The sequence below is a fragment of the Drosophila elegans genome, unplaced genomic scaffold (genome assembly GCF_018152505.1).
Source record: "Drosophila elegans isolate 14027-0461.03 unplaced genomic scaffold, ASM1815250v1 contig_149, whole genome shotgun sequence".
NCBI classification, from domain to species: Eukaryota; Metazoa; Arthropoda; class Insecta; order Diptera; family Drosophilidae; genus Drosophila; species Drosophila elegans.
This window is the reverse complement of record NW_024545513.1, coordinates 2,343,180-2,365,081: the sequence shown is the minus strand read 5'-3', so window position 1 is coordinate 2,365,081 and position 21,902 is coordinate 2,343,180. Positions and strand designations below refer to the sequence as shown.

General features: G+C 39.6%; 1 protein-coding gene across 1 annotated transcript in view; it reads right to left on the bottom strand.

Annotated features, from left to right (window-relative positions):
• LOC108137268 (serine-rich adhesin for platelets) overlaps positions 1-21,902 on the bottom strand; it is a 39,597-nt gene that overhangs the window by 13,141 nt on the left and 4,554 nt on the right. The window contains 9 exon segments of the mRNA XM_017258862.2: positions 222-663; positions 771-5,586; positions 5,651-6,604; positions 7,594-8,070; positions 8,357-8,622; positions 8,685-8,870; positions 9,325-9,839; positions 9,958-10,143; positions 10,867-10,930. Coding sequence (XP_017114351.1) covers positions 222-663; positions 771-5,586; positions 5,651-6,604; positions 7,594-8,070; positions 8,357-8,622; positions 8,685-8,870; positions 9,325-9,839; positions 9,958-10,143; positions 10,867-10,930 — 7,906 coding nt within the window.

The window sequence follows — 21,902 nt, the reverse complement described above, 5'->3', positions numbered from 1 at the left end:
AGTGTTTTAATTAGTTTGCTTGATCAAAACTTTTGTTGCAATTATAAATTGGCATAAAGTTTTCAAACATTTTTTTTAATTTTGTTCATTCAAAAATTGTTTATCAAAAACTTTTGTTTTTAGTAACGGAATTTAATATAATAATTAAAAAAAAAAAACAATTTTTTTACTGCTGAAAATGTTTTATAAATATAAATATAAAACAAAAATTAAAAACTTACGGGTATCAGAAGAATTTGGCTGCTCCACTGCATTGACAGGTCTTCTGGGGGTGAACACTCTTCTGGTGGTGGTTCTTTGGGAACTGGTGGATAATTCTTCCAGTGGTTTCTCGTTCGTTTCTTCATCGTCTTCTTCACTATATTCTGTTGCCGAAGGTGTGGGCGTGGTTGAGCGAACACGGAAGCGCTGGGGAACACTGTAGCTTCTTCTGGTGGTTGTATCTAATGGATAATTTTGGTTCTTTTCCTGCAATCTGGTGGATAGGGTCAAACGAGTGCGATTTAATCTTGTGTAGATTCGCAAAGCTCGGGCGTCTTCTTCGCCTCTCTCCTTTTCTTCGAGAAGAGAGAAGCTAACAATCTTGGAGGTCTCGTTGCTCGAGTCTGTTGCTAATGGAAGTGTTTTAAAGGTCTTTCCCTGTCGCTGGGATTTTGTTTTCACCTCGGTAACCACACCATCTTCATCATCATCATCATCGATGACAGTGGTTATCTCATCATCATCTAGGGTTTCCTCTCCTAATTCGACCAACTTTGCCCCCGGGTGACCTACTTTGACCCGGGGGTTTTCAATAAAAAATGACCGAGTTCGGCATTGATTTCCTTGGCCTGCTCCATCGCCTGGCGATGGTCATCGCCTTCGCCCTCATCAACCAAGGTATTAGTTGGCGTCTCATTTTCACTCACATTGAAAACATCATGGATTTGCTGTTTAATGTTCACAGTAACACTCTCAATATCTGGTGGTGCGGGGGACTTGTCAATGTAGGTGATGGGTGAATCCTTCACATACTGATAGTACTTTCTTCTATGATAAATCGGCAGAGAAAGCTTTTCATCGCCTTCGTCTTCTGAGGTTTCACTTTCCTTGGTGATTGTCTGGCTTTCCAATTTGTTCTCTGATTGGAAGCGGTTGATCGCATTGCTAAGCTGTACTTTAAGATCGCCTAAATCTTCTTCGGTGGTGGTTGTTGTTGTTGCCTCCGTAGTGGTTGTTGTCGTAGTGGTGCTGGTTCTAAGGCGGTTTGTAAACTTCGCCTTGGCCGCTGCCAACAGATCTTCAGTAGATTCGTCTTCAATGAAAGCTGGTGTGGTTGTTGTTGTGGTCCCGGGTCTTCTACGGGCTAGAAATGCTCTGGTGGATGCTTCTACGGAGGAAGAGGTTGCTTCCTCTGTAGACCCATCTTCAATTGGAGCTGCAGTAGTTGTTGTGCTCACAGGTCTTCTAAAGGCTAGAACTCTTTTGGTGGTTGCTTCTATGGCGGATGAGATGGCTTCCTCTGTAAACTCATCTTCAATTGGAGCTGCTGTGGTTGTTGTGCTCACGGGTCTTCTAAAGGCAAGAACTTTTCTTGGGGTGGCTTCTGAGGCACTGGTGGGTTCTGTGGATGTAGTACTTGGTTCTTCAGTGGTTATGCTGGCCTTTGTAGGGCGCTTAAAGGCAAAGCTTGCCCTGCGTGTGCTGGCCTCGATTTCGTTTGGTATTTCAGTGGTTGTTGTTGTCGTACTGCCTCTCGTCGGTCTGGTTCTACGGATTATGGGCCTGGCTGTGGTGCTTACTTGTGGCGCCTCTTCCACTTCGTTACCCACTTCGTGACCTGCTTCATACTCGAATTCTTCAACCTCCTCGTGTTCGATGGTCTCCTTGGGTTTCTTGAGAAGGCGTCTTCGCGTTTTGGTCACCGTTGTTTCCGTTTGGTCCTGTTTCTTGCGGTTGTTGCGTGAGGAAAAGTCCAAGGCCAGTAGCGAAGATAGATCATTGCTCTCAAAGCGCACGGCTCCACGATTGCGTGTCACCGTGCGAGGTGTGCTGCTCGGTGGCGGTGGGTGGGTTACTTCATCGATTATGTACTCATACTCGGCTGGTTTCTCCTCCACGGTTTTGGTGTGGATGCGCTTCACCACCTTTTGCCCCGCGTCAAGGGTTCGCACGTAGGTGGTGCGAGTGCGGGTGATTCCGTTGCCCAGGTTATCGATTTTTGTGGTGGTGCGATTGCGGACACCATTCAACGAAGTGCGACCACTATATACCTTCTCCACTCTTTGCGGTTCTTGTGGTTGCTGCTCTGTTTCCTCTTCTTTGGAAGAAGATGAATGACCATCAGGTGTTTCTGTGCTCGTGGTGCTATGGTTGTTCCTGGCTCTTTTGTTGGCATCTGCCGCTAGAAGAGAGGAGAGGTCTCCCTCTTTGCGTGGCCTAAAACTACCTCTGACTATTACACGACGTCTTGGCAGGGCTGTTGTGGTCTCACTCTCCTTTTCACTTTCGGTGGTAGTGGTGGTTGTTGTCGTGCCTTCTGTGGTGCTGCTGGTACGGAAGAGGCTACGTCTGGTGGTGCTGCTCACTTCGGCTTCTTCTGTTATTGTTGTGGCTTCTGTGGTGATCGGCGTCTTATTGTGGAAAAGCGATCGACGAGTGGTTGTTGTGTCTATTTCAGCCTCAACGCCAATTAAGCTGCTATTAGTATCTTCAATTGAGGCTGTGCTTGAAGCTTCAGTTGTGCTACTTCTAGAGAACGAACGACGCGTTGGACCCTCTGTACTTAATTCGTCATCACTTTTTGGTTCAGTGGAACTGCTAGGTGCCTCTGTGCTGCTGCTAGGTGCCTCAGTAGTGCTAAACCTGAAGAAGTTGCGTCTCTTTGGTCCTTCAGTAGTTGACTGTGACCCACTTTCTGCTTCAGCGGTGCTGCTAGGTGCATCTGTGGTGCTGGTTCTATAAAAACTGCGTCGTTTCGGTCCTTCTGTGGTTGTTTCAGCTTCACTTTCTACTTCAGCGGTGCTGCTAGGTGCATCTGTGGTGCTGGTTCTATAGAAACTGCGTCTTTTCGGCCCTTCTGTGGTCGATTGAGCTTCACTTTCTGCTTCGGTGGTGCTGGTTTTGGTGCGCACTATAACACGACGACTTGGGCCGGCGGTGGTAGTTGTTTCTTCTTCTGCCACAGTTTCAGTTTTGGTTGAGCTAAAGCGGTTGAAAGAACGTCTGGTTGATTTTTCTGTAGTTGTCGTGGATTCCTCTTGGGGAACGACTTTGGTACTAGTGCTACTGCTTTCTGGTAATTCAGTACTGCTGACAGGTAATTCTGTGGAGCTTTCGCTGATATCAGTTGCAGTTTCTTTTACTAGAGCTTCTGAGTTAGATTCGGTAGTACTGCTGCTGGAGTCTTCAGATTGAATAGCTGTACTGCTAATTGGAGCTTCTGTCGATGATACTTTGGTGTCGATGTCTGAACTTAAGAGCTTGACGGTTTCTATAGCTTCCTTAGATTCTTTTTCAACGGAATTCATTTCTGTGGAACTGCTGCTGCTTTCCTCAGATTGTTCGGTGGTGCTGCTAACAGGTGTTTCTGTTGAGCTGCTAGAATCTGAAGTTTCTGAAGGCAGAGTGGTGACTTCCGGCTGTGATGGTGCAGCTGCAGTGATAATTTCCGGAGATTCCTGTTCGGTAGCCGTGTTGCTGTCATCTGTAATTTCACTTCCAGCCGGTGCCTTGGTCTCTCCTCGCTTCTCATCATCGATTATCTCGGCAGCCACATTTTCGTCTTCGGTGGTGCTTTCTACAATCTGGCCACCTCTGCTTACAGGTTGATGCAGAGGCAACGATGTTTTGGCTGCTTCGCCCAGATTTCTTACGAAACTGGAACTTCGGCCTGCAGTGAGAGTGGCTCCACCTTCGGAATTGCGCGTTATGGCCTTGTATTGGATTTGAGAATCATCCGAGGTGGCTCTGCTAGCGGTGCGTTGGATACTTTGGTAACTGCGGGAACCATGCGATGTCGTTTCCGTTTGCCCCTCCAATGCCACTTCGGACTCTTCTTCGGCGGAATTTAAACGACGACTGCGAAACTTGGTGGTGGTGGGAAGGTCCTCTTCCACATTTGATTCCGCGTTCAACTGCTTGCCGGCAAAGCGACGTGAGTCCTTATCGTCACCGGTAGCTAGAGAATTGGGAACCACTGTACGCCTAGATGTAGGACCTCGCACCCCGCGCCAAGTGTACTTGACGTGCGGTTCGGTGGTGGTGGTGCTGGATACATCGCTATCGATGTTGTGGTTTTGGGATTGACTTAAACTAGAGCTAACTACTACTTCATGCCTTAAGCTATTGCCACCGTTACCGTTAGCTACATCTACTTGGGATTCTTGGTGGTGCAGTGAGGAGGTTTTGGTTCGTGTGTTGATTGCTGTTGTGGTTGCTGTTGGTGGAAGACTGGCACTCACCTTGGACCTATCCCCTGGAGATAGTCGTGTCTTCTTCACTACTTGCGCAACTTCATCGGTTTCGTTATCGTTATTGGTATTGTTATCATTATCGTTATCGGTTTGGGGGACAGTGGTGGTGGTGCTAGTGCTGGGTGTAGGTCGAGTGCGTCGTCGGGGATAACCAAAGGGTCTGGGACTAGAAAGGTTTGGTTCGGTGGTTGTTGTTTGGGTCTGTTCTTGTGGTTGGGGTTGCCTTCTGCCCGGATTGGTTCTAATTCTATTTAAACTACTCAAACCGTTTGTTGTTGGACTAGCATCGTTCGCTGCTTCTGCATTGTTGTTGTTGGTGGTTGTTGTTGTTGTGGTTATGCGTCGACGGTTGGTGGTTGCATACTTGTACTGGGTCTTAGTTTTTGTTACCTCACTGTCCTCGTCCACGTTGTTTACGTCATTCAGTTCGCTGTTGCCCGTGGTTGTGGTTGTTGTTGTTTTCGGTGTGGTTGTTGTTGTGGTGTCCAGTTCGGGTTCCGTTGTTGTTGTGGTTGTTGTTGTTGTCGTTGCTAAGTCAGGATCGGAAGGAAGGAGGGTGGGTGAGGCTTCGCTCAGCTCGGTGGCTAGCAGAGAGTCTGAGCTAAGGCCATTGTTGGTTGTTGTCGGGACAGTGGATGCTGCAATTGGTGTGGGTGTGGTGGTGGTATGCAGGTTGTTAGTTATGGATGTGGTGGTGGTTGAGGTGCTTTCATTTGGTTCAGTGGTTTCGTTAGTTGTGGTTGTGGTGGTGGTGGTTTCGGATTGAGCAGTGGTGCTTGGTGTTGCTGTGATGTTCTCTTCTGTTGGTATTAGGTTATTCAGTTTCACATTGTTGTTGTTATTGCTGCTATTGTAGTGGTTCTTGTTGTTGTTGGTGGTGGTGGTTGTGCTGGCCTTGGCAGTCTCAGTGCCGGCGGTTGTTGTTGTTGTAGTTTCTGGTGTTGCTGTTGTGGTGGTGGTTGTTCTGCGGCCGATGCTCGCGTATTTACGTGTGTTTGTGGTTTGTTTGCTCTGTACCGTAACATTTTCCTTTTGCTCGTCCTCGTACTCTTCCTCTTCGTCCTCGGTTGGGTCTTCCACATCCTCGGCACTTGCACTCTTGGTTGGTCGCGAACGCTCAAAGTATTTGTAACTGTAGAAAAGGGCAATTATTTCATTAAATTATAAGAACAATAGATAAATTTCACATCACTCACCGATTGGTTGTCGAACTGGGCGCCGCCTCCGTGACATCTGGTGAGGTGGTAGTGCGTCCACGCGTGCGGCTCAAGGTGGCATAGGATTTGACCTGAGTCTGGGTTTGTTCCTCCGCCTCCGCCTCCGCCTCCTCCTCGGATTTTCCTGCTGGCGGTGCCACTGTGGTTGGCCTTGTGCGCCTTAGACTTGTGTAGGAGGGCGTGACTGAGCTCAAGGGACGACGTGTTGTGGTCTCAACTTCCGACAGATTCTCCTCCTCCTCCTGCAGATCTGCATGCTCCACCTCATCTCCCTGACTGGCAGATCGATGACGATTGATGGTCACATATTGTTTGCGTTCCTTCAGGAAACCATCGAATTCGGCCAACTTTTCAATGCCCTCGTTTTGTGGACCCTGGCGGCTGTTACCCCTCAACACTGAGGAGTATTTGGAGTATGAACCACTCGATGAACCGCTCGAAGAACTGGCCTCCGTGCTCGTCTCTGTGGCTTCGCTGAACTTCAAACGATTGCGGGTGAAGGAACTCAACGTGCCAGGTCGACTCAGAACACGGTCATAGAGAGATTTGCTGATCGTAGAGGGTGTGGTCGCCGCACCACTAGCAGAGTTCTCCTTCAACGTGATCGATCCATCCTTGTTGCGCAACAGATGCTTCTCCAGCTGCTCCACACCACCCACTTTGCGTATCAGGTCGATCAGCTCCTTGATAACCTGCGGATCCTCCTCGGCATCGGTGGATTTGCTTGGCGACAGTTCATCGGTGTCCTCTTCGTACTCCAGATCTTCATCAACACTGGCTGGCGTTGTTGTGGTGGTTGTTGTCGTACTTGTTGTGGTGCTCGTGGTGGTGCGTGGATACACTGGACGAGCTGTGGGTGCAGCAGTCACTCGATTCGAACGCACTGTGGTCGTCAGCGGTGTTGTGGAGGTTACTGGAGCCACTGTGGTGGATCTAAAAAGTAAAACAACAAATTATTTTAACAACTTTTAAAACAAGAAAGAAAGCAAACTTCGGCAAGCCGAAGTTCATATACCCTTGCAGCTATTGCAAGAATTAAACATTTTTGAAAACATTAAAATTATGATTTACTTTCGTATATGTTTAAAAACATTGAAGCTATGATGACTTGCAGCTCAATTATTTGATAGTTATTTTATATATTTTTATTATTTCTAAGGGAGCTATATGATATAGACGTCCGATTTTGATAAAATTTAAACCATAATTCTGAAATATTTAACCATTGCTATATGTCGAAGAACTAAACAAAAAATCAAAAAACAGAAAAGTTATAATTTTTTTTCATTTATTTTTCCGATTGTTCCTATGGGAGCTATATGATATAGTCGTCCGACTTTGATGAAATTTAAACCGTAAATCGAAAATATGTAACCATTACTAAATGTCGAAGAACTAAACAAAAAATTAAAAAACAGCAAAGTTATAATTTTTTTCATTTATTTTTCCGATTGTTCCTATGGGAGCTATATGCTATAGTCGTCCGATTTTGATGAAATTTAAACCGTAAATCGGAAATATTTAACCATTACTAAATGTCGAAGAACTAAACAAAAAATTAAAAAACAGCAAAGTTATAATTTTTTTTCATTTATTTTTCCGATTGTTCCTATGGGAGCTATATGCTATAGTCGTCCGATCCGGCTCGTTCCGACTTATATACTACCTGCAATAGAAAGACAACTTTTGGGAAAGTTTCATGCAGATAGCTTTAAAACTGAGAGACTAGTTTGCATATAAACGGACGGACAGACGGACAGACGGACAGACGGACATGGCTAGATCGACTCGCCTAGTGATGCTGATCAAGAATATATATACTTTATAGGGTCGGAGATGTCTCCTTCACTGCGTTGCAAACTTCTGACTGAAATTATAATACCCTCTGCAAGGGTATAAAAATACTAGATAAAATCACATACTTCTTGGTCTTGCAGGGCACATTGCGTGCAAAATCACAGGAATCGGCGGCCGGATTGAAGTACAGGCCCGATGGACAGGTGAACATGTGAGCCACGATGCCAAGACCAGATGGTCCGCTATCCAGGCACCAGTAGTACTTCTTGCAATCCCTGGGATGCTGGAAGAAGCCCTCCTCCTCGCACTTGAAGTCCGACCCTGGATCGGGCGTCGTTGGCGGTGGTGGCGTGGTGGATGCCCTGCCTCCAATGTAAAGCGAGGATCCCTCGGCTTCGGTCAGCTTGAAGGTGGTGCTCGGCGGTGGTGCATGAGTTGTGGTGGAGCTGATAGCTGGTCGCCTAGTGGCATTGGGTCGCCTGGAGCTGGCCGGAGCATCGGTCTTGCCGTTCAGACGGTTCCTGGTGGCGGCATTATCGCGACTGCGAGATCTTGAGGGTTTCTGCGGGCCACTTGGCTTGGCCACCTCATTGATGCCCAGTCTGCAATGGTAAGAAACCCATTAGAATACAGTAAGGTTAAAAAAGAGCTACAGTGGCGGTCAAAATAATAGTTTTTTTTGGAAGCTAATGGAAATAGCGATCAAAAATACTTTTAGGTTTTATATTTTTGTTAAGCTTATACTATAAACTGGGGACAATATAAAAATCTATATTTAGCATAGGTTTAATATTTTTTAATATTTTTAAAAAATTGCCTGTGAGGTATGTTTTTGAGCCATTTACATTGTCTACTATTATTTTGACCATAGCTGTGTAATTTGCTTACCCCAGTGCCTCCACCATGGCCTCCTTGGCAGCCTCGATCAGAGGATATGGCTTGCCGTTGCAGGTGCCGCGGAAATCGTCGTTGTCAATGGCCCAGAACATGATGCCACCCAGTCCCTGGGCCACCACATACTCGGCCTTCTTGCGCACGATGGCCTCGTCATCGTAGCCCACCCACTGGTTGCGCCTGTAGGCATAGGGGCCCATCACATTGGCATTCGGCTGCACCACCGTCCACTCGGGATCGTCCTTTAGAGTCTGACATATCTGGTCGGGGATTTATGGGTGTTAAGTAAACATTTTATCAGGCCAATGCACTAAAAACCAACCTCATAGTAAGCCAGATATCCTTTCTCGCGAGTGGCATCGCCCTGCTCGCCCGGACCCTCTGAAGGTGCTCCCAGTTCGGTGCTCTCCTCATTGATCAAAGTGTAGGAACGTCCATAGGTGGGAATGCCCAGGACGAGCTTGTCACGATCGGCTCCCGCTTTCAAGTAGTATTTGATGGAGTAGTCCTGCATAAATTTAAGATATTTTTATAAAAAATTAAATTATACATTGCTTTGTGGAGCTTTCAACCCCCATTTGGCTTCGAAAAATTAATTCTTTGGCCAATTTTCGCATTTGCCATATGTTGTTACATCAGAATTTTTTCCAAAAATTGCCAAAAAAAAAAAATTTTTTAGCTTTTAATGCAAATCGATTGGAAAATAATAACGTATTCAAAGAGGTTTAACATTTTAGCATAGAAAGATTGTACTTTCATAATTTTATGCAAAAATTGAACCAAGACAAAATGTTTAAGCTTTAAATGCAAATTGATTAGACATTTTATAACTCAATCAATAAGGTAAGAAATTACAACTTTTGACTATAGTTTGCAGGATTTTGACAGAAAAACCGAAACTTGATTTGAGTGTTCAAGGCTTTTGGTCTTTTTGGTAGAATTTAATCAAAGAGAAAACTCACAATATTCAACTCGGCATCGTAGTTGTACTCGGAGTCCTCCTCCAGTGAATAAAGCGGGGCATGGTGGTTGACCGATGGCTCGTGCGAGGAGTGGAAATCGTAGGTGAGGACATTGAACCAATCGAGGTACTTGTTCAGCTTGGGCACATCGTAGCCCTTGTCGATGTACTCGATGCCAGCGGGCACGGCCATGGTCAGAAGGAGTCGCGTGCGTCCTGTTTTCTCCGCTTCCCTTTCGAATTCGGCTCGCAACTCCTGGACAAACTGGGCATAATTATCGCGATCCCGCGATTTACCACCCTCTCGATGGGCCGGATACTCCCAGTCCAGATCGATGCCATCGAAGTGGTTCTGTCGCAGGAATTTCAGGATGTTCTTGATGAACTGCTGCCGGCGCTCGTTGCTCGCCACCAATGGCGAGAATCTGGAACTGGCCTCGTTCCAACCGCCAATGGCAATCATGGTCTTCAGCTGCTTGTTGTACGTTTTGAGTCCAGTGAACTTGGCATAGCCACCTGAAAATATACATGCAAAGATATATATAAAGGGCACCATCAGACGGACAGGAAATTAAAGGCGAGTCAAATTAACTCGACGGAAGGAGAGGGGGCGTGTCTGCGTTACTTTACTCACCCTGCTCGATGTCCTGGTACTTGTCAAAGGGCTTCATCTGGTTATCCTTGGTGAATCCACCGAATGCGTACACCAAATGTGTACACAGGTATGGATTGATGTTCTGCGGATTGAATTTGGCGGTGCCCGGCCGATAGACACTCCAGTTTGTGTAGTAGCAGACCACGCGACCCTCGCTGCTGGCTTCTGTTTTTGATACAATCGTAATTGATAGGGGGTTGGAAAATGGAAAATGGTTTAGTGACAGTCTGAACAGCATAATTTAAATTGGTTGTTAGTTTATACTGTTGCAAAAAATTCCTTAAGTCTAAATATAATTTTTTTTAATATTTGTAATACCAAATAAGAAGATTAAAACAAATATAAAAAGAATATAGTTCTTATACAAAATCAAACTTGATTAAGTTAAAAATCTATTTAACGATTTAAAATTAACAAACCAATTGAATAATAAATAATAAACTAACTTATTTGTATTCACAAATCTGGCAATACATTTTACAAAAGAAAAAAAAAAACGCATTCAGAGTAAGAGATATTTTTTCTGCATGCTAAGCCTTTTAATTATTTGCAAATTTTTTAAACTTTGTATTCTATAGTTTAAAATACAATTGCAATGAAAAAAAAGCTATATTACAGAAAAAATAAAAATAATACAATATTTTAATTATATAAACGACCTACGTTTTGTTTCTAAAAGTGACAATACATTTTGTAAAAAAAAAAAAGAAAGTGCATTCAGAGTAAAAAATCATTTTTCTATCTGTTAATTATTTTTATTATTAAGAAATCTATTTAATTCATATTCTAAGAACTCTTTTTTGTATATGGTAAGCCTCTTTATTATTTGCAAATTTACCTAACTTATGTTCTTTTGTTTAGTTTATATTAAGCTAAAGGAAGACTTACCATTTATGCAATAGGCGAGAGCGCAGAGCAGGAAGAACGTTTGCCAGGCCGCTCCACGCCGGAACTGCAAGAAATAAGAGAAAAAATAAAATAAAAAAAAATGAAGGAAGGAGAACAATAAGCGTTGGGCAATTATATCAATTCGATTTTTGAGATTTTCAAAGCAGCACAAGGCGGAAGCCAACGGCAATTAGCATATCGAATATCGAAAGACCAGTCGCAAATCCGCAGATCGCCATGGGCCATCAGCATTGACACAGTGACATCGATGGATAGGGGGAAATCTTAGATGGGAGATTGTAGATCGGAGATCGGTGGAGTGCATAAATCTGGGCGAAAACAAAAGACTCAAAGACACGAACTCGAAGAAGTGGTGGTTGGTTGTTGGTTCCCATGAAGGTCGCTCATCAAATCGCGGCTTACATAATCACACTCGCTGTGATGTGTCGAGATGAATTTCATATGCAAATTGTCGAGCTAATCAGATGCAAATGCCACGCCCCGTTTTTTTTTTTTCTTTTTTTTTTTTTTTTTTGTGTCATAAGAGAAGCAGCTGACTAGGAAGCGGTACTACGCTACTACTCATTATTATTTGTGGAGCACAACTGAGTCACACACACACTCATATAAATATCTTAAACGGATTTTCATATTAAAATGCCAAAGTGTTACAACAGTTTTGGGCCGCAGCCACAATGGGCCCAAATCTTTTTTCGGATTTTGGTCAGCAACCGTAAGAGAAACAACACCAGATTACATAAGCAATTCGTACCAAAAACTCGACTTCGATTGCGTTTGCGTGTGTGGTGTGTGTGAGCCATGCCGGTTTTTTTTTTTATTTTTTGATTTTTACTTGGGCTGACACACACACACACACACAAACACACACTCACAACGTAATCGTTCATTCATCGAAGTGAATTTTACACACAGCGAACACAGTTGCCTGAATATAAAAAATTGATCAAGTCAAGACAACACATCAGCATCATCGAAAAAAACATCAAAAACATCTGCCAGTGATGAGATTCGAACAGGTTGGATTGCCGCAGCTCATAACTAATTAGCAAGCTGGCCATTTCTCTATATACTATACTGCATGATATGTACAGTATGTTAAGTTTTTGCTAATTGCATTTGCCCGCCACAGGGAAACTTTCTTTTCGCTAAAAAACAATTATCTATAAATAAAAGCCATCATCATAATCATCCAAAGGGAAGGCGCTTGAGCCAATTGTTTAGAAACTAAGGTCGTACATTAAATTTAAAACCAGAGAATTGCTGTTGTGCAAACCTCTTTTGCTGGCACATACTCGACTCTGAGAAGAATACCATATTTGAAGGCTAAATGCTTGTCCACAAGTCACAAAGGCGATAAATCTAACTTAAACTAGTTTCACTTGTTTTGTCTTGCATAGATAAAAAGATACAAAAACATAACTTTGACCAAAAAAGCATGAACACAAGACCCTAAAAGTTGTCAAATCAATGTTTTTCTTTTAAAATTTATGAGCACACTTTATGATGAGTATCAAATGATATACAAATATTGTTATACACTTTTAAGAATGGGAAAAAATGCTTCAATAATTTAATAAATCCAAAATATTTATTTAAATTTTTAAAATAATTAATGAGTAAGGTAAATGTGTGGCAAATGCTTCAAATCAATTGATTTGAAAGTTGTTGAATAAATAACAGAAATAAGAAATAATCTAACTTTTAATGTGTAATATTAAAAGAAAGAAAGTGTTGCTTAAAATATTACAAATATATTTAAAATTATGAAATAATTAATCTTTGTAACATTCAAAACCATAAGTTAAAAGCTAGTTTAAACACAATAAATACAATTTTTTAAGAATGATTTATTGATCTTTGAATACGGCTAAGTTTAGAACAAAACTTTCATTGGCTCTTGAAAATGGCTACCTTCTAAGTTCTTAACCCAAATTGAAGTCAAGAGTTTTTCCTAAGAGTGCTGGCAAAATTGCACTTGCAAAATGCTTTTTGCAGCTTAAAACATCAAATGGGTAGCGTTTGCGTTTATATGGTGGCTCTTTGAAGCTTTCCCCTTTAGCCGTAAATCGTATAGCGTAAACTGTAAACCGTATCCATATCCGGCATACTTGTTGTCCCATTTTGCTGCTGCAAAAAGTAAAAAGTAAAAAAGCTAAAAAAACAAAAAGGCAAAAGCACTCAAGACATTCTGGCGGAGGGGTAATGGCATATATTTAACCGCCGAACTGCGAATGTATTAAAATGTGTGTGTGGACATTGATTGGGTCATTGGACCAGCATAGGTAAACAAGATATGTTTATGGAACGCTATGGCAATTTACATTTATATATAGCCATCATTTACATGGTGGTTGTTGTTGTTGTTGCTATTGCTGTTGCTATTGCTGTTGCTGTTGTCGCTTACGCATTGCTTAACATTGCTTTATGGCAGCGACTGCAGCAGCTGCTTACATAAAATTGCATGCCGAAAAAAAACGAAGAAAATGTACAAACTAAACAACTTAAATGAAAATGAAATGACAACAATTTGGATTGTACAATGCGCATGAGCATTCGCATTCCCATTCGCATTTCGCATTGATTGGCCAGACTCTTTGGTTTGACAAATTTGTCGATTTTACGCAAAGTGAACAGCAGCAACACATGTACTTAAAGGCAAATGCCACATTTGTTTTAGTTTAGTTTATTTTTTTTTTTTTTTTGTTCCAGCCTTATTTTCTTTTAATTGCAACTAGCGGTTGGCAATTAAAATCAGGCTTAATGTGGAATGAACAAGTGTGTTGCTGCTGCTGCTGTGTTGATGTTGCTGCAGGGCGCTGAAACAGCAGCTTCCACAGCGGGCCAAAATTGAGAATCATTTTGGCCGGATTTACAGCCCCAGCGGCGGTACAATTTATGGACAAGTTGTTGCTGCTGCTGTTGTTGCTGCTGCTGCGACAACAAGTTGCAACACTTGGGGAGATCCAGTGTGTGTGGCACATTTATACAGATACTCACTTATATATACATATTTAGAGATATACAGATATATGTACTGCAACAGCAGCTGGAGAGCCCGTTGCTTACGTAAGGCATCGCATTACGAAAAAATAAAATCAAAAACAAACTCGTAAAAAATGCACAAATATTGCGTATATATATAGGTAGGCAATTTCACAGTTGCACGTTGGCTTTGCATAAAATCTGGATCTGAATTTAACCTTGAATCGAACCAAGCAAAAACAACCTCATAAATCGCGTTGCATTTTTTGTATTGGGATCAGGTCGCCACTTGATTTTGAGAACTTTGAGATCATGAGAAGCGAATCGCCAATACAGATACTCAATGCTCGATACTGGATACTTGAGCTGTCGCTCAGAAATTAGAAATCGCTTGTTTCCACCGCTGACAGACATGAATCAAGGGGTCTACAATAGATTCTTCAGGCCAACTTAAAAATGCCCCAATTAAGTGAGTCACTCCCACGAATGAAGTCATTACTTTTCATATTTAAAACATTAAAATATTAAATTCTGCAAATAAATACAAAATTTACTATTCAAATTTGAGAATTTTGCAGTTCAAAAATTTAACTAATATTCATTTATAAAAGATTACTAATTAATAATGAATTTAAATAGTTTAATTATCTCAATTTATACCTAAAAAATAAACCAGTATATTCTAAAATGAAATACAAACTTTTCTATTAAAACTTGTGAATTTTTTAGTTCATAAATTTACCTGATACTCATTTATAAAAGATTTCAAAGTCCCAACTAAACCGCCAAAACAATAATTAATCTTATAAATAGTATCATTATCTCAATTTATTATGTTAATCCAATAAATCACAAGGATACATTACTTTGTTATTCACATTTAAGCTGTAATCCAAAGCTTATTTGGTGATTAATTAGTATTTTTAATTAATTAGCACCTCATTTAAACACTTTTTTTTGTACCAGCCGCAAAATAATTATGTTTTATGAAAACTAATCATGTTAATGCTACTTAACCATGCTTTTGAATACCATAACAGTAATTTGTATGATTGTGGTGTGATTTTAAGGGTTTTTTACGTCTTTTCTGAGTTTAAAACATAAGAGGTAATATTTTTGCTATTAAATGTATGACTCATTATTTTTTTGGCTGGCAAAATTTATGTGAAGTGTGCTGCTGCTGCCATTCGAACAGCCGTGAATCATGTGTGAATATTTTGGAGTAAATTGCTGGTCTGCTGGCCATCAATCTTGGCTTCCACAAAACTACAAAAATTCCACAGATAATGCTTTGGCTATTCGTAATCCCTGAGCTCTTTGCAGCTGCCATCTACATCTACAACTACATCCAGCTCCAAACACCTCACTCATTTACAGCCCAAAAGCATGACTTGGCTAAAAGGGAAAAAACGTTGTTGTTGTTGTTCTTGTGGTACAGTAAAGTTCAGTTGAGTTCGGTTTGGTTCGGTTCGGGGCTCTTGAAATGCAACTTAAAATTCAAAGAGGGTATGCTGTTGTTGCAGTACCGCTGCCGCCTGGAAATCGACTGGAAATTTCCGTAGCACGTAGAATGTGCCGCACATCATGTCACGTTTCAGGTACCAAAGAGCGTCGAGCAATGTCAACGCCCCAAAAAATAAAACAAAAGCGGGCTCCCAGAGATCAATGTCTGCCCAAGAGACATTGCGTATACGCCCCGTTTTTTTATTTTTTTTTTTTTTTTTTAATATTTTGCATGCGGCAGCGGGTGTGCCAAGATGAAGAGTTTTAAAAAGTAAACAAAAGTATTGACATTTGAGCAGGCCACTCCACTTGTCCAGTTCGAATCCAGAGTGGGTGTGCCAAAAACAAATAAAATCGAAAAACCACAAGCAAATCCTTATGGCAAAACCCAAAAAACCACCGAGCACAATGCCAAAGATCAACGGCGATAATGCTGATGCATTTAACTCATGCATTTAGCCGGGATTTATGCCGTGCGAAAGTTGAGCATTGTTGGCCAACAATCTCGAGATTAGCGTGCGAAAGATTTTCCCAGTCCCCCAAAAACTCAGTCCTAGTTTTTTCTGGCTTTCAGTTTTTTTTTTCATTTTCATTTCCATTCATAGTCCAACAAACCAAGGCATTTTCAATTAGGCAACCGAGCACAGTTCAGGCCACGACCCAAAATGAATCAGGGCCAGCGGCAGAAAACAATAACAATCGGTCTTAGAAGGTAAACAAATGGGGCACAGATCAATTGCCAAAACGCCAAAAAATTCTATTCTTTAATAATTAAGAGATACATATTTATTAAGAAATATGCACAATTAAAAACCCTTTGCTTCCCTTCAAATTATAAATGAATCAAAAATCAAAGCGTAAATATTGTTAAATATATAACAATAAAATTGAACAACTTCATTAAAGATTTAATAAATTGAACATATATTAAAAAATCTCTAAGTTGAATGTCTTTATTGTTTTTTTGTAAATAGAGGGAACAGCATAATAATTTAAAGTTGTTTAAACCAAAAACAAAGCCTGAATTTATCAAAAACAATGAATAACTAGAAAAATACATAAACAATTATAGCTTATTTCCTAATAAATATTAAATATTAAAGCTTTCAATAAATAATTTATAAAATTGTTGAACTCAATTTAGGTTTTTAGTTATTTTAAATATGAAACTATTCAAATTTGTTTAAATTTTTGATTTGAATACTTTTAGAATTGATTTTAATATCTAAAAATGTAATTAAAAAAATTATAAAAAAATAAATTTAAATCATATTGGAAATATTTTAAGTCAAACATTTTCCGCATTAGTTGAAATATTGCATTATTAAAATATACATTTAAATATGCATTGTATTTCAGAATTCGGTTTAATATATTATTTAATTATTAAATATTGAACTTAATGGTTATCAGTGTACCGAATCAACTCCCTGACCAATTCCTCCAATTGACCCATCGGTCATGACACTTTCCTCAATGGAATCGAAACGTTTGGCCAAGTGAAAAGCCAACCGACCGACCGGCCCAAAAATGAAAAACGCACTTTGCGTGGAGTTGGCCAAGAGTTGGCCAATAGTTGGCCAATAGTTAGCCAAGAGTTTGCCAATTGCGGAGCAGAAGTCACCCAGTCATTGACTCGCCGCTTAGGGAACCAGTTAGCCGCCGATCCACAATGCATCAGTTTATGCTTTCTTAATCGCCTTTTGGCGTGACAGGAGTGCAGTCCACCGAAAAAACTAAAGACCAAAGACCAAAAACCAATACTGATATCAATGAGAAAAGCGAAAGTTGATGTCGCCGGATGCTGTGCAGTTGGGGTGAGATTATGTCCATCTTTACTTGGCTGCCGCTGGATCAATGCATTATGGGTCAGCAAACGAAGTCCAAATGAAAAGCGGTTTTCCACAACTCTCACACAATTGAGCCATAAACCGCCTAACTATCAAACGATACATTAAATTGTGAAACTAGCCCACGAAATGAAAACCAAAGAGCAGCAAACCAATCAAATAGAAATCCCCGCTTCGAGCCATCTTTGGACAAGCCGTGATCAATGTCAATGCTCATCCATTCACTCACTCACTTTGCCTGCATCGATGTCAAAATTAGCATTTTTGCATTTAGCATTTTGCATTTGCAACAGCAGAATTCAAGTTCACTTGGGTTTGTTCCATTGTCTGCTAGTTTCGCCTTGATGTACCATCTCTCTTTTATCTTCAGCAGCATCATCATCATCAGTTTCATCATCATCATCACTTAGCATTGTTTTTCCACACGTCACGAACCCAACAATGGGCAGTAGTTCATTAAATCCAATTACACGCCAAATATTTTGCGACTGCCTTTTAATGAGATTTTTGCCAAATTTTCGCAAAATTTTGGCATCTATTGGGAGGTTAGGTTTTGGTTTTTGGCCCGACCAATTTAAGTGTCCAATTTTCGTGTCAGGTAAAACATAATTAAACCGAGCTTAGAAAGGGCAACATATTTGGTATAATTTCAACATGTATGTTTAAGTCATATAGAAGTTCTCAAAAAATATATGTGAATGCTTAAATATGTGTTTATATTTCAAGCCCACAATTATATGGTCATGATTGAATAATCACTAGCAACAAATGATTTTAAATTGTTTTCATTTAGATTTATTTTGTATGAATTTCCAAATAGTTTTAAAGATGGAAATCATTTAGGTACTATTGAGAATTAAGGAGTATTCTTTAAAGTAAATATGTAAATATCTAATTTAGTCGAGATTAAGAGATTTATTTAAAAATGTATACATTTTTGAAGCCGAATATAATTTTTGTATAACTTGTATTGATTATTCCATAAATTGACTTAAATTTGGTAATTTTGTTAGTAAATTTAAAGCTTTATTTAATCATGTGTAAATATTTATTTTTAAAAAGTGCAATAGACGGTAATTAATAGACTTTTAGTTCCCTAACATTTTGATAATATTCTAAACGTTTGAAAGCAAGAGTATCTGTGCCGCCTTGACCCCATCCCCGATATTTCGATTTCGCCGCATTTTAGCGGGCTTAAGTTCTACTCTGCTGCGGAATCGAAATATTATCCTTTTTTGAGCGCGCTGCAGCGTAAAAATTCAATTTAAGGCCTGAATGGTCTAAGCAGCAATAGAAATCGATTTCATCGAGTGTCCAGCTTCCGGGACATTGATGATTCATTCGCAGAAACTGGAACTAATCCGTTTAGAGTGGCCTGACTCACTCATCTAATCGCAAACTATGAAATCCAATCAAATCGAGACAAATAAAACGTGAAATGTCAGTTTAAATCCAGCCAGAGCGGATTAATATCCATTCCCATTTGCATTATCATTTCAGTTCAATTGCGCTTGTCTTCAAAGTTTTTCAGTTTCAGTTTCGGTTTCGTTTTCCAGGTGCTCCATCAAGTTGGTCAAAACAAACAAGACATCGGATCTGGCCATCAAGTCTTCAACCGTTTTTCGCCTACTGGCCGCTTATCAATTTGCATTTGTCGCTGTTAATGGTGCAATTTTCCCCATTAACACAAATTGCCGGACTCTAAAGATAGGTAAGAGGTGGGGGGATGATGGCACTTTTGATGCCAGATGTTTGGCGAAAGTCAAAGCGGTTAAACAGCGATAAGACTTACGAAAATTTCATTAAAAACGGGTATGCTAAGACTTTAATTGGTAGATAGGATAGCAAGGAGTGGTCCTGTTTAATAGAATTGTTTTATGAAAAGTTTTTCATTGACATTGACATTTATTAATTGCATTTTTAGAAGTAAACGCAAAACATTGTTCTAAAATTTCACACAACTCTATTGAATCACTGTTTTTATCAATAAACTTTCCCTGTCAGTGTGGCCTTATGCCAGACTAATGCATTAATAAAGGCACGGTCACCTTAATTGATAATTAATTATTTGAACATAAAGCGCAAACATTATTTTTTACATCATTTTTAGAAGTCAGCCTAAAACAATGTCCAACATGTTTTATTAAATTTCCCACAACTCTCATTCAATCAATTTTTTTTTAACCATAAACTTTCCCTGCCAGTGTGACCAGCTGTCAGGCTAATACCATAATTAATGTTCGGTCACCTTAATTGCCATTCGGATCGCACACCTGAGTTGTGACCATGAAAACTCGGCGGAGGATTAACGAGCGGATTTTGCATGACATGAAAACCAGAAAACTGCAAGTGCAATATCATATACATATCTTTTCTCTACTTTTTATTACTTTTATTTTTGGTTTCTTCGGCTTCTTGAGTGAAATGTTTTTGCCACTGTCATTTATCAAATTTTAGCGATTTGTCAACATACAGTTACGCAAAAATAAAAAGCAAACAAATCGAGCTTAAAAAACAGTAGTGAAAGCTATTGAATAGAAAACCATAATACCAAAAGAGCTTAAAAAAAATAAAACACAGACAAGAAATCAATTAATTATTTGCTAATTTAATTTGCCATTTTTAAAAGTTTATCTGTCAGAAAAAAAGGGAAATTTTGTTCGTTAATTGATCCATATTAAATTTGATTTAATATAAATATGCAAAAGGACAAGGATTTATTTTAAATTTGAATAATGAAATAGAATTTAAATTTGGCAAAAATCTAGTTCAGTTTCTGTTTGTTATGTTTGAAAATAATAATAATTTAAAATCTTTTTAATATCCATTTTAAATAAAAAAAAAAGTCTTTCTTTGATGGCCAATGTTAAAACATATTTGAATATTATTTAACAATTTCTTGACAAGTCAATAGCCTTACGAATTGGCAAGTTGGCGACGCTTTTTAGTGCGTGATTCAGGTGCGTAAGTTGGTCCGAAAACGGCCCCCTCCAAAGTGAAATCGAAAGTTGGTCGCCGGCCAGACCACCCCACATATATACATATATATGTGTATATAGTAATAGTAGGGCTGGAGGAGTATCCACACAAAAAGTGGCAAAAATGGCACCGCATTTACTTGGCAATTATCATCATCAGCGGCCTAAGCGATAATTGGCAAGCCAAGCTTAATTAGCAGGGGCTAACGGCAGGTGTTATACACCAACTCATCTCTTTTATTTGTTTTTTCTGCACCAGCACTCTCGCACTAGCTGCTTTTTATTTTTATTTTTATTTCTATTTTTTTTTTTATAACTTTATAGCCGGTGGCCAAATTAAACAGTTGTAAAAGAGCTGCCAGCATTTCGTTTGCCCATTTGAACCAATTATGTCATCTCAGCCACAATGAAAAGCAAATAAAAGAAAACAAAACCAAAACTTAAAGCCAAACGGAAGAAGCTCAATCAAAAAAAAAAGCGATCTTGCGTAACTTTTATGCCCTTTTAAACACGGCTTTAGTATACAATTTATTTATACCTTTGTTTTGTATTAAGTATAAACCGTTGTTTTGTGTTTTTTGCTCACTTTCAATTTCGTTCAGTGGAATTTATTAAACAAAAAAAAAAAAAAAAAACAAACAAACGCATCCGGCAACAGGGCAACAAACAAAAAAAAAAATAAAATACAAAAACCCGAAAAGTAGAAAACATAATCGTGATGCACATTCAGGTTCAAGTTGAGTTGCAGATGAAAATCTCGAGACAAGAAAAAAAAACACTGGGCACTGGCTAATTTTGGATGATTTTCAGCGGCTCGTGAAGCATCTGAAGTGGAACCCAATGGGTTGAGAGTGGAACAGTCTGGGGTTAAGACGGCCATAAAGATAATGCCTTTGTTACATCCGATTAGCCGGACTCAACTTAATTGGATCGAAACATGACTTTGAATTTTGTTTTTTTTTTTATCATAACCAATATTCATTATTTTTTGATATTGTAGTTATTGTTTGGATTAGCCAACGAAAATTAAATAGAAATTAGAGGAAGTGAGAAGGCGAAAAAAATGGAGAAAAGAGGAGAAATAACTGCAGAAACATTGCAGTTGTGAAAGAATTTAGAAAGGTATTATTATGAATTTATCTAGGTTTTATATATTTTTTAAGTGTCTTAAGATAACAACAAAATATTAATTGGAGTTGGAAAAGAATTTTCAATGAGTTAAAGGAAGCTAAAGAACCAAATTCATTTTTAAATAAATGTTATTAAGGAAATAACTTTTAAATTGGTTTAGATTTGATGGGCATTATGAAGAATTAATCTTGGTCATATATATTTTTTGAATGCCTTAAAATCCCTGATAAACAACAAAATTAAATACATTATTCTGTCAAACTCTCCATTTGTTTAGACGCCATCCTTGTGGCAATTAAAGTGTCCATTGTTCATTCCCCCATTCCCCATTTTGATTTACTTTTTTTAGCCGTTTCGTTACGGCCTTTTGTGGGTTTTTTTTTATATTTTTGTGTGGCAAATGCAGTCACATTCTTTTAAATACCAATTGGGGGTCAGTTAGTCCGTTGGTCAAGACTTAGGAATTTGAGCAAGTGCTTTGTTATATGTTATTTGCTATTTGGTATTTGCTATAGCAAACGAGTTTAAATGCGGAGAGTGGAACTTGGCCAGCTTGGCGGCGCTCTGGCTT